Here is a 13,831-nt window from a genome sequence, read left to right as displayed (position 1 = left end):
ATCTTATGGAGTTTTGTGTTCCTTGCCAAGGTCACCTTCGGGTTGCTCACTGGGGTTATAAATACAATTATTATTTAATTACTTATTTTAAACACGATTCACAATCATATTTTATCTAATAACACAATGATGACACATCGACATTATAGACATTACAGTTTTACCTTCTGTAAAGCTGCTTTGAAACAATGTGTGTGGTGAAAGGTGCTATACAAATAAAATTTACTTGACTACATTAGTAAGTATTAACTAATATTGAACAATACTTTTACAACACTTATTAATGATGCATAATGTTAATTTCACATATACCAATGCATTTTTTAAATCAAATGGTGTATATGTTAACATTAGTTAATGTATTATAAACTAACTGAACTAACAATGAACAATGGTATTTTATATTTTGTAAACAAAGATTAATAAATGCATTGTTCACAGCATTTACTAATGTTAATAAATAATCATTTTGTAAAAGTAGTACCGAAATTTCCCTAAAAGAGAAAAAAAACAAACATAATTTTATGTATGAATATGAATCCTTTTTTCCAACTGAGGGCATCAGCGGATGTCCCAAAAGAGAGGGTTTGTCAGATTGAGGGTTAACAAATTTGTCCCCAAAGTGCAATAAAGATGTCTGCTTCCACAGAGATTGTTGCCATGACAACCCCCCCACCCCCGAGCATTCATCTTAATGTTCCACCCTCCATGTGCATTCATCTTCACATTCCACCCTCTAAATGCATTCACTTCCAAAAACGTGCATTCATCAGTCTACACTCCATACCCCATACCAACAAAGCAAAACCCAGATTTTTGATAACTTTGCAATTGGAAATAGGGACAACACTGTGAATGTCCTTGAGTGGCCCAGCCAGACCTGAAAATGGCTGTCCACTGATGGTCCCAACCTGACAGAGCTTGAGAGGATCTGCAGAGAAGAATGGCAGAAAATCTCCAAATCCAGGTTTGCAAAGCTTGTTGCATCATACACAAAAAGACTTGAGGCTGTAATCGCTGCCAAAGGTGCTTCAACTAAGTACTGAGTTTAGGGTCTGAATCCTTATGTCTAGGGTCGGGCGATATGACCAAAATCCTAGATCACAATAGGAGGCATTTTATATAACGATAATGCTATACGATTTTGATTTAGTCAAATTTTTCTGAAAAATCAATAAATTTGCATTATTTATCAAGCCATGCCACAATGTGTAATTTTGAGTAATCTATGTAGTGAATCAAATAATATAGAAAATTAAAACTTCATCTTATATAACTTTCTCTTTATTTTGAACTTGACATAGTCAAAGTAAACAAATAAATGCCACATTTCAGTCTAATGATGTGCACAAATTGTTTTCTTTTCTTGTCCTTATTATTATGATTATTGTTATAACTTTCCTCAAGAAACTTAATATATTCTCTAAGCAAAACAAAAAGTAAAATAACATAAATAAATAAAATCCATAAATAAAATACTTAATTAGCTCTTTGTGTTTTTAGTAATCTCTATAAAGAACATAAAATATCTGAAGGAAAATATGGCTGGTTTGTTTCCTGATATCAAACATCTTTCGAACAGAATTTTAGAAAGGGTTTTGATGTGCATTTTAAAATCCCCACTTGATATCAATGAGTAACGGGTGTGTGTCACATGAGCACAAATTAAGGGACTGGGATGACTTCAATACTCGCGCGCACTTGCGTGTTTCAGCCAAAAACACTGCTGCGTGTTTGGATGGGAGGCATTTTTGGAGCGTGGGATGAAATGTCATTGAATTTGCTTTGACGGTGGCTCAAGTGAAATTTCATGCCGCAGAAGTGGATTTAGTGTAATTTTTCCTCACGTTCTAGACAAGCTTTTCATCTAAAGAAACGTGCAGCTGTCAGTGAAAAACGGTTTCATTATTTCTACCAGTCTCACATGAAGCCCTGACCACTGATATATATGCACACATGATATATCGACAAACACAATGTACAAACCTTGTATATCGCTGTTTGCTGCTCGGTATTGTGTTCTCTAAAGCAAAACCAATTCCACACCACGGAGGATGCACCTTTATAATTTCCTATCATCTTCTCATTCAAATGAATTTGAGGAATGAGCAGGTCCTCCGCCTTCCTCCACTTATCCGACAGTGTGTAATGTGTTGGCCTACGTGTTATGTCTGTACACAATTCTTGTGTGGCAATTTTGCGTTACCACGATAGAGACAATAATCCAAAACGTGTACCGTTTTGCTAATTTTTACCGGTTTATCATGCCTACTGGTATATTGCCCCACCCCTACTTATTTCAATGTGATATTTCCTTTTTTCCCCTTTTAAATACATTTGTAAAGTTATAGAAAACATTTTTTTTTGCTTTGCATTATGGGGTATGGAGTGTAGATTGATGTGAAAATAAATAAATAAAAGCATTTTAGCATAAGGCTGCAACATGACAAAATGTGGAAAAAAAATTAAGGGGTCTCAATTTCTGAACGCACTGTATATCGGTTAAACAATTATACTCACAAGCCAGAATTCATGCAAGCTATGTTTACATGCGTGCAGCCTAACAGCCTTTTCCTGAAGAGTCAGCCGCGAAACGGGGCCGAATGAGCGTTATGCAGAAGGGGGCAACAACAAAATCATAATTAAAATCGCAATTGCATTATCTAAAAAAAAATATATATTTATTTTTTCTGTCTATATTGCACAGCCCACAAAGCAAAGGCAAAAGATGTCTGTAGTGGTGAGGCTTTACAGAGAATGAAATTGAACTTTTCCTATAGGGTTTTACAATGCTAAATGTATAAGGACTAAAGCACAGCACGCTAATTAAAACATCACCACTAAAAAAATAAAACTATTTTTTATTTATTTTAAATAAACTAGTCAACCTCTAATCCACTAGTCAGTTGTTAAATGATTAGTCCACCACCATGGCCCATTTAGTTACACTGTAAAAATATTCTGTCATTTTAACAGAAAAAATATGCAAAAATGTTTTTTTTTTTATTTGTATTTAATAAGTAAAAAATATGAATTAACTCTTAGTAAATGGTGAAAATGTACCACCCTATAATATTTAAATTTCTGGCAACAACAGCGGCAAGATGATAAATGTTTCTTTACTCTGTAGTCTAAACAATGCTTCAAAATGCTGTTTTTACAGTGTAATAAAGCAGTTCTACATCATTCAGACAACATAATGCTGCAGTATTACTTTGTGTGCGTGTCTGAGAGAGTGAGAAATGTAGCTGATAGTGTTGACTTAAAATGTACTGCCTATACTGGAAATGCAGGTCATCTTTCAAGCTGCAGATTACTTACAAACTACAGCTAGACAAATCAACCTCACACACACAGCACTGACTGCGTCTGTGTCCAAACCCTTTCGGTAAAATTAGTGGACATCCTCTCTGTGAATAAACAGGATGCAGAACGAACAGCCTATGTGCAGCATTCACACTAGACAGCCAATCAGAAGAGCTCAATAATCAAACACAGTTCATTGGAGGATCAACATACAATCTAGGTATACCATACAGGTATAACAATATAAATGTCTCATAAACAGACCTTGAATGTCTCATGAGATCTCCCTCAGAGCTCAACACCGATTCTATGATTAGAGTCCCCTGCGAGAGCGGAGCGAGCACTGGGGCGTGGCATGCTGCAATATTCCTGTCTCTGCTCTCATTCCTGCCAGTTTTCCAGCGTCCACTCATTACAGCTTCAAGGATAAGATCCGCACTGAGATGTTTTGTAAATAAAGATGAATGCGTTGATATTCTAGCTTATCACAGGATGTGCTGATTTCAATAGCTGTGTCTGTGTAGTTAGTTTTGCTTAATGTAATGCTGCAGGACGACTTATGCACTAACTAGACGTGAACGCTCAGGACATGTGACAGAAATCTTGTCAAAAGCAGAGTGCTCAAGCACTGAATATGTGTTAGTACACATTAAATAAGTGTGTGTGAGGAGGTCAGGGGATATCTGCATCTGTATAATTAGAGTCTGGTAAATATAAAGACATATTTATGGATCTAAACTCCAGAAGAAAAATAGTCCGGCATCTCATAGCAGTCGTAGTGCGCATGTGACAAACACCTTTGATGTGCACATTGCCAAATGGAGTATACTTTGACAGGCTCGTGTTCAATGGTACACAGACTTTCACATCAAAATCAACGTATACTTTGGGCTTTACACACTGTTAGAAGCAGACGCTAACCGTACAGGATGCGCGTACTCTGAACACGTAGTATGTGCATCACAAGGAATTATTTGCACTTATTAGTTGGTCCACAAGGTGGCAACACTCACAGTTGAGCCATTGCTTTCACAAAGACTTGCAAGAAGAATATTTAATCGGTGCCAAGCATCAGGAGACAGAAGGTGGAAACAACATAATTGGATGTGCATATTAAGCGTGCATATGTGAGGAGGTCAGGAGACACCTGCAACTTGAGTCTAAAGGTATATAAAGACATGTTTAAAGGTCTAAAATCTTGAAGAGAAATAGTCCAGTATGTCATAGCAGCCGTCGCGCACTTTAAAATGGAGTATTCTTTTGAAAGAGTTTCAGTCTGTATGCAGCCACTAAGCATTTGCGTCAAAACCGAAGAATACTTTGGCCTTTAAGAGTAGGGGTTATGTTCAAATCAGTACATACAATAGTACCAATGCTACTTGACTTAGCAAACATGTCTAATTACTGCTGGTATCCATGATTCCCACTCAATGATATGCAACAGAAGGCGCATCAGGCTGCAGTTATCCTGTGGTGATTTCAAACATCGGTGTCAAGGTTACGGCATCATTAATCTTCCACTAGGATGTGGCTGAAGCAGGCATGTGGGACTGTGCTAATCACACTTCCCAGTTGCGGATCCTGCAGAGTTCAGAGGTTAAATCCAACCACAAGAAACTTCTGTCAAGATACGCCTGGGTGATTCACAGCTCTCTCATTATAAAGACTCTCAGCGGGGTTGTTACCATGGAAGCAGATGCACTGTGAGAGATATACATTTCCTATGGATTATCACATTGGCTCCACAAACCTGTGTGTGACAACCAATCTCAACATGAAATGGATCAAATCATCATAATTTAGAGTAGGAATGTCACAAGTGCCGGTGCTTCAATACCAAGTCGATACTAGAAAAAAACATTTAAAAATACCAGTGCTTCTGTAGTATTAGTATCAAGTACTGACTCAATTATATAAATGCACTCTTATCTGACATACGACTGCCTTCAAATCTTCACACATGAATTTGACATATTTGGAGAAAAAAAAAAGTATTAATCTAATTAAAATCGTAATAGGTCCTAGTGTTCAATTCAATAAATAAATATACTGAATATATCATGAATGGGTGAAGCTACTATTACGCTAAAAAAACATTATGGTCAGTCTATATAACATTACCATATTATACTGTAACGCTTAAGATGGGAAAGGAGGAGGCTGAAAAGAAACAAAAACATGCACTGCTTTTCAGCCAGCTGAATCAAATCATAAAGACATTCAGACATGCGGACAAGCTTCGTACATTTCTTTCTCTCCTCTGCCACCTGGGAGGGGGAACAGGGTGAAACAGAGGAGAAATGGAAGAGGGGGCAGGAATAACAGAGAGAGTAATCAGAGAGGGGAGAGAGAGAGGTGCTCGCCGGCCCAGATATGCCGTCGAGAGGGCTTCGGCCCGCTGTCCTGTTTCCGTCCCTGACGCCGAGTGACGACACTGGACCCCTTAGACTTTCTTTCCAGTTGCCAGTTGACACGGGGCTCCAGTACCACCGGATCGAACACTCCCTCTGCGTAGCGACCCCCAGTCAGCGGCGAGGACTCCTTGGATGGCACATCCTTCCTCCTTCCCGGGCTTCGGCATCAGTGTAACGCACTGCTCTGCACTGCTTTTCAGCCAGCTGCATCAAATCACTGTCTCCTCTCCTCAAATACTCCTGCTGCACCTCACTGGAACGTGAGGCCAGTGTGGCACATAGGTGGAAGTTATTTGACACTTAGAGCCTCGCTCTGCCCAGATGCCACTCGGCTCCGCCCTGCTCACCACATATACATATAAATATGAATAGGGAATATTCGATATACCACCCAGTCGTTCTGTGAGGTTTGTACACCAACCCAATCTCGATTATACAACATCTACTTCATTCACCTGCTGATTCACACTGCTACAAACAATACTGCTAATTCAGTATGCAAACACAAAGGTTATTTTACAAAGCTCAGCTCAGAATGCCAGCCATACCACTGTGAGCCATTTGACCTTTAGTGTTCAATAAAGGAGGACGACATTTTAATTGGAGTGCAAACAGATCACACAGAATATGGAGTTACACAAGTTACAGCTGAAACAAACAAGATTTCATCATGAACTTTACAGGGTTCACTAATTAATAGTTTTGCGAATAATTTGAGCAAATAAATTGAAAAGAAATCACTTTGGTTTGAAAGATTTTCTCTACACAAGCTCCAACAAAGAGCAACATTTAGGTGATTACATATTTTAAAGCAGAGTGTAACTCAAAAAATGTATATTCGCTACAGAAATTTCCATAACTTTTTGGTTACTTTTATTTCCATGATTTGTCCAGGCCTGGAAAACACACTTCTAAAACTCATTGGTATTTCCAAGTTTTCCATGACCATGGGAACCCAGAATCTGAACCCATAGTTTCCATGAAAACACCACCAGTTAAGCCCAACATATACTTTGGTTATGCTCGTACGTTAAAGGCCCTTGCTTACTTCCTACGAAATCGAAGAATGAATGGGAGTAACGCCATTTAGAACTTTTTTTCTTCATTTAGAAGGATTTTTTTTTAATTCAGCACCTCTTATATGAGTTGCGCAATGTGTTCCGATCTTAGGGGGGAGATTGAAACTGCACCCGGCTGATGTACACTGTCGCGGGGATGCTCATTCCTCAAGCGTGCATGCTTAATGCAGCTAGATCAGGGGTGGGCAACTATTTTTGGCCACATCAGGCTTTAAGTAGTGCATAGGGGTCCACATTGTATTCCTTTTGAGATACAATGTTCTGCATTGATTTGGTTTTTGTATCTTTTAAGCCCAAAAATTTGTGTACTCAATTTTCTGAAGCATATCTGTGACTAATAGGACTATTATGCAATTGCCTAAAGTATTGTATTGCGCTACAAAGGTAGATACTTTTGTATCAGGCATTAAAAAACTGAATAAAGGCTGAGCTTATAAATTTATTTTACCATCTCTACTTCCCTGTAAATGTATTATTCAATTTAACAATCTCTACATCAGTAATCTGTTTTAATAAATAAAAAAATGGAAATTTATAGAACTTTTAATGTTTGTCGCAAAGCAGGCAAGTTTACTTATTTTTTTCTAAAACATTACCCGTTTACATGCTTAAAGGGTCATGATGCGAGTCTCCTTGATGGTTTGACTTTCAGCACACAACTGAATAACACAGGCTACATGACTATGATAAATAATTACTGAAAGAGTTAGAGTAACATACAGGTGTGAAGGGACTTCAACATTTCTTAATTGCACAAATAAGAAATACATATACATTTTCATCTCTGGCTTGCTTTTGCTCGCATGTCAATGATGCCGAGATCTACTTTTATATTAATTTAATCACTGAGAAGGTTTACCTGCAAAGTAGCACCAAACATCACAAGCAGCCTCAAGAATGGACACAGAGTAGCCGTATAACATTTCCTTTGGCAAGTTTGTTAAAGTTTGAGTTAAGTTTGTTAAAAGGGGAAAGCGAGAGATAGAAAAAGCGCATTGTGTGCATGGTTGCCAGATTGCACAAAATAAGTATAACATTAGGCAGAATATTTCCAATTTGTGCAAGTATAAATCTCAAACTGGTGAGTTGCGTCTCTTATCTGGCAACCCTGAGCATGTTAAACGCTTGTGGAGAGGCGTTAGGTCCCAATGCAAGTTAACTGAAATATCCAAAGAAAAAAATATTTATAAATGAACCACTGGCCACATTAAACCATGTGGAGGGCCTCATTCGGCCCACGAGCCGTATGTTGCCCATGTCTGAGCTAGATTATAACGTGATGGCTTGTGACTTATTGAATCATAATATATGTGCCACTGTGCATTTCTTATGAAGAATATTGGAAATATGCAGCTTTACGCTTTATGCAGAGTTTGTTTTTTTGTGAGTTAAAGATGGATTGAAGTGAACCAAAAGATGAGTCTTCGCCTCATTACACACTGCAAAAAAATGTTTTTGATTTGCTTTTGTTTTGGCTTTTTTTTCTAATATATTTAAAACTCCTTTAAAACAGCTTACATTTTCTTTAGCAGCTATACTGCAGAAGAAAAAAGTTTATCTGAGAATGTTGAATATAATATAAAAAATACAAATATTTTAAAATCTCAACAAAAAAAAAAAGATGTATTCACCTAAGCAGCAGACAATATATTTAGACTTGCTTTTAGAGAAAAGATCTTGAATACAAGTATATGTTGTTTTTACTGCACTTGCAGAATTATAACCAAGTGAAAAAATACAATTATACACAAAATACACTTATATTTAAGATACATTATCTTAAGGCAAGTCTAAATATCTTATCTGTTGCTTCTCAAGTAAATGTATCTTGTTTTAAGGATTTTTAGACTATTTTAATTGGAAAAAGGGTTAACAACACTTGATAACAAAATGATTTTTTTGCAGTGAATTTCTTTACTGAATTAAACTTAATAAAAAGTATATTTTTCCTTTAATTCAGTGAATGTCATTTAGAGGTATTTTTAAAAGATGATTTTGTCCTCTTTATTGTTAGGAAGCACGTTTAATACAACATTTTAAGTTGGGGCACAAGCTGCTAATGATTAATCATTGCAATAATTGCAGAATAGTCAAATAATCATTCTAATAATCGTTAGATTAATCAATTATCAAAATAATTGTTTGTTGCAGCCCTAACCTGGAGCCCCACCTGCTTTGAGGCTGACAACTAATTCATGTTCAGTCAGTTAAGATCAGACAACATGAACACACCGGTTCGAGTTATTAGCGAGCTGGTGCAAATTTGCCTACATCTGTATTCCAAGAACATGTCATGCAATTTTCTTGTTTAATTAGTCTACAAATGAAATCAAAACTACTTAAATACTCTTGAGTGACTTAACTTTTTTGTTATACATGCCGTTTCACTCTTTTGCCTTCTGCAGCGAAAGCCATTCACACATCTGCCCAAATTAAGACATGCCTATCATCATTCTTTTGTCTATATTCTACCCATTGAAACTTTTTATAATACACACATCTTTACAGTAGTATCAGTGCCATCACAAAATAACAGTTATAGCTTATTAGCTCCATGAATTCAGAGTGTAAACAAGACAAATGTACACATTCGCCAGTGTTTCTCAACTAGTGGTTCGTGACCCAAATGTGGGTCGTGGACAGCAGGGAAAGAACAATGCCATGGTTCCTCCCATTGAAGAATTTTGGTGGCCGCCGAAGTGAAAGAGATTATTTAATGATACTTTAATGTGTAATGAAGAGATTGAATGATAATCTTGCATTCAGTTAAAGGCTCCACATCTGCACTGTGATATTTTCGCGGTGCGATTAAAGCTTTCGTGTGAGTGTAACAATACCAGCTCATGCTACTTTTCTGCTCTGCTCTCTGATGTGCGTGCACATCAACCGGGCTTCCCTCAATATTCCGGCATGCAGACCACAAAACTGATGTGACCCATTTGAATTCTAGTGAGATAATGCCACTTGATGCATGCCCTTATACTTCAAAACCATGATTAAAACTATGCGAGAAAAAAGGAAATGTGACCCAGGATACATTTAATACAGGTTAAGTTTTTACTATAGTGGGTTGTCACTTGAATTCCAATATAAAATCTGGGTTCCGAAGCACAACCAGTAGGGAACCACTGCATTAGGCTATCTCCTGCATACTTTTCGAAAATCAACATCAATTTGTTAAAACACTTATCTTGTGTGAATTCTACTCATAAAATGAGGCATGAAGTTGTTGATAACACATTTTAATGTCATATTAGCTGATGTTTTACATGTAGTCTTGAGTGTCCTCATTTTTACATGCATGAATGTTCACAAAAAGTATATCTTTGCTCAGCTGTTTCGAACTTCCTTTGGCTCTGAATGAAAAATGAAGACGCACTTCTCTGTAAAGCCTAATTAATACTAACTTGGTGAAAAGGCTTCGCTTAGTTCACCTGCAAATGATGAAAAAATACAGTGACATTTTTGTTCTGCCAATGTGATATTGCTTGGTGATATTTCTCCTGATCACACATATCTCTGAAATTCTTGACCTAGGAGAACTTGGCTAGTCGAAGAGCATTGATAATTGGTTAAAACTAGGCTAATTGTGGGTGGGGTTTGAACGTGGCATGTGCCAAGCCGGTCTCTCAGAGATTGTGCAGAAGTGTACTTTTTATATGATTTGCAGCACAATTTCCACAAAGACGGCGTGGCCACGACAAATGTATGGAGAGAGCTTGGAGTTTTTAAATGCAGAAGGGATTCTGTGACAAATTTATTAAAGCAAAGAAGCGACACAGAGCTAAAACCGGGAATTCACTGAGAGAAATAATTGCATTATTGGCATTAATTCCGTGATTTGAACAGTATGTTGAATACCATAACATCACCCTAAACAAACTCAATTTAAAACAGCATCAAGTGTGGTCTAAACGGCGGGTTTCGTTCGCCTAGGTTGCTTTAGTTCATCCAGGAGAAACTATTTCTGCTTCTTCCATAGAAAAAATCCGACTTAAGTGTGTTGGAGCCTTACGTGTCTGCAAACAGAAAGCTTGATGCAAATTTCGTCATCAAGAGTGCTCGAGAACTGAACTCATACGCCCTGTTTTTTTCTAACCACACTTACTCTGAATGCGCAGATACCAGGAATTACTTGTACTAATTAGTGTATCCACAAAGTGGTAACACTCATAATTGTGCTGTTGCTGTCACGAAGAAGCGATAGAAGAGGTAATCACCACTAAACATCAATAATCAGTAAAAAAAAGCTTGCTTGATCCCATTATCTGATAGCTTCTTATGCTTTTAGAAAAGAATTAATTATGGTTGTGTAGTTGTAAAAATAACTAGCAACTACAATGTTTTGGCTAAAATTACAAATTGGGGATTCCGTGGAACATTTTTGTGAGCGTGGCAATGTTGCCACGAAACCAAATCCATTAGCAATGCATCCAAAACATAAAATAATGGTAGGCTACAATGATTGTTTTAAATAGAAATTTCAAGGGTTAAATTGGGATTTTGGAGAAGGTACCATATAATCTGATGGTAATCTAGGTATTCATTCCTTAATATTCATTTGCCATGGTATTTGCATGGTACTCAGAGATATTTGAAATAATATCTTGTCATTTTTTTTATTTACAAAGAAACATGTACACAAAAACTTGCTATTACCATGGTACTTTTTGTTATAGGGTGTCAGGCCTTCAGTTCATTAAAGTTCAGTAAACAAAAACCCGGACTGCGGTGTGGAAAATTACAAGCTAAATCCAGCACACAAATGAGCTAGTCTTTAAGTAAAGCTAAAAATAAACTACATTTGAAAAAGCGTGTTCCTCAAAACACTCGCGTCGATTCAGCCGCAGTGATTCGCCGCCATGTTAGGGGGCGTTCACACGACGCGTCATTCGTTCACAATAATAAGACCCAAGGAAACACAACGCAGGGGTCTCGACTATGCGTTTTTTAATGGAATTAAGTATTTTTTATTTGACTGACGCAGCGAGAACTTGTTAAAATAGCAAGATGCGACGCGATTGATAAATGTATAGAGTTATGTTTCAAGTCATAATTTAGGACCAATGCAAATAGGTCCATCAACAAGATCCTAGAGGATTAATTAAAATTCCAGTTTCCCAATTTGTCCAGTATGAACTCATTTGATTCCAGGGATTATTGCTTGAACCCATTTTAATCCGTGCTGTTTGATCCCACAGCAATTTTACACCAGAACGATTTAAATAAAGAATGTAGGCTATGTATACCAGATATAATCTAACAATGAAGGTGATAAATGACACATCGTGTTTCCGACAGCAGCAGATCTGCGCAATTGTTTGAACAATATGTTATGAATGATCCGCGAAAATCTGTTTATTACAATAATTTGTAGATGTATTACACAATAAAAGCTGATCCAGCCTGATTTCTGTCGGGTGTTACATCTCCAAGAAAACATCGCACGATGTGCAATACATTCCGCAGAAAGCATAGCTATTATTTACACATCAAAATTTGCGATAATAGTAGGCTACGTTTCCGTTATGAAACCGGGAAAAAAAAATCTGCGACATATTTTAAAATCAACCGACGCATTTTTCTTTTTTACGGAATTGCACTGGGCGAAGAACCCATTTAGGCCAAATAAATAACAGAATAATAGAGTACATTCCACATTTCATAATTTACAGTCATTATATATATATATATATATATATATATATATATATATATATAAAATCCCCATATTGTTCATTTGTATAATGTTGTATTGAATCGACTCGTTGTTACATTGTCGCTTCGACCTTTTGTCGATTTCTTACCTCAACAGCGAGTGTCGATGTCGCGAACATCAACAGTATAAAAACCTCTCGACACCCCATTCTCTCGCTTCCAATATAACGGCGTCGGCCTTTATTTTGTAAATATCCGTTCGGTGTCAAATGTACGCGTGCTGTTCGTATCGACTCCACGAAGAATGCTCTGAAAGTACGGTGGCGAGTCAGAAAAGCGCGTCACCTGACCGGACACCGAGGGAATGCACGGGAAGGGAGGGGCGAGGTCTTCAGCCTGGTGTAGGGAATACTGTTTGCCTCTTAAAATACTGTATTTAGACACTAAAAATAATAATATCAATAATGTAGTCCTCAATCTGTATCAGATATTTTACATTGTTTAAACACATTTTTTATCTTCATAAAAAAAAAAAAAAAATATATATATATATATATATATATATATATATATATATATATATCCCAATCTTGCATTGGCAAATTATTATACATGCAGTTGTTATGACCGTATATTAATCACCAAATACTTTGCATAATTTATTTCACTGATACAGTCTTCCGCAGATCCCATATATATATATATATATATATATATATATATATATATATATATATATATATATATATATATATATATATATATATATATATATTATTTGTTTAATTTTTGAAGTAATTAAACATTATTTTTGTATTTAAATCAGTTGTTATTGCTCGCCTGATGAACGTTTTATTTTACATTTGTAAAACAAAACAAATTCCAATTTTGTCGACAATTTGATTAATTCTTACATACAGGTGAAACTCGAAAAATTAGAATATCGTGCAAAAGTTCATTAATTTCAGTAATTCAACTTAAAAGGTGAAACTAATATATTATATAGACTCATTACAAGCTATTTGATATCATTTTGATGATTATGGCTTACAGCTTATGAAAACCCCAAATTCAGAATCTCAGAAAATTAGAATATTGTGAAAAGGTTCAGTATTGTAGGCACAAAGTGTCACACTCTAATCAGCTAAACACCTGCAAAGGGTTCCTGAGCCTTTAAATGGTCTCTCAGTCTGGTTCAGTTGAATTCACAATCATGGGGAAGACTGCTGACCTGACAGTTGTGCAGAAAACCATCATTGACACCCTCCACAAGGAGGGAAAGCCTCAAAAGGTAATTGCAAAAGAAGTTGGATGTTCTCAAAGTGCTGTATCAAAGCACATTAATAGAAAGTTAAGTGGAAGGGAAAAGTGTGG

The 13,831-nt window shown here is 36.6% G+C and overlaps 1 protein-coding gene across 2 annotated transcripts in view; it reads right to left on the bottom strand.

Annotated features, from left to right (window-relative positions):
- LOC127651249 (amyloid-beta A4 protein-like) overlaps positions 1–12,797 on the bottom strand; it is a 67,838-nt gene extending 55,041 nt beyond the window's left edge. The window contains exon 1 of one of the 2 annotated variants that reach the window (XM_052136994.1): positions 12,607–12,797. In XM_052136994.1, coding sequence (XP_051992954.1) covers positions 12,607–12,666 — 60 coding nt within the window. In that variant the 5' untranslated portion in view covers positions 12,667–12,797. The remainder of the gene's footprint in view (positions 1–12,606) is intronic. The other variant, XM_052136993.1, reaches the window with a different exon arrangement.
- Positions 12,798–13,831: the final 1,034 nt, after the last annotated feature.

This window comes from Xyrauchen texanus, chromosome 11 (assembly GCF_025860055.1).
Source record: "Xyrauchen texanus isolate HMW12.3.18 chromosome 11, RBS_HiC_50CHRs, whole genome shotgun sequence".
In the NCBI taxonomy this organism is placed as follows: domain Eukaryota; kingdom Metazoa; phylum Chordata; class Actinopteri; order Cypriniformes; family Catostomidae; genus Xyrauchen; species Xyrauchen texanus.
Note: the sequence above shows the minus strand (reverse complement) of the source record. Positions and strands in the feature narration are given on the sequence as shown.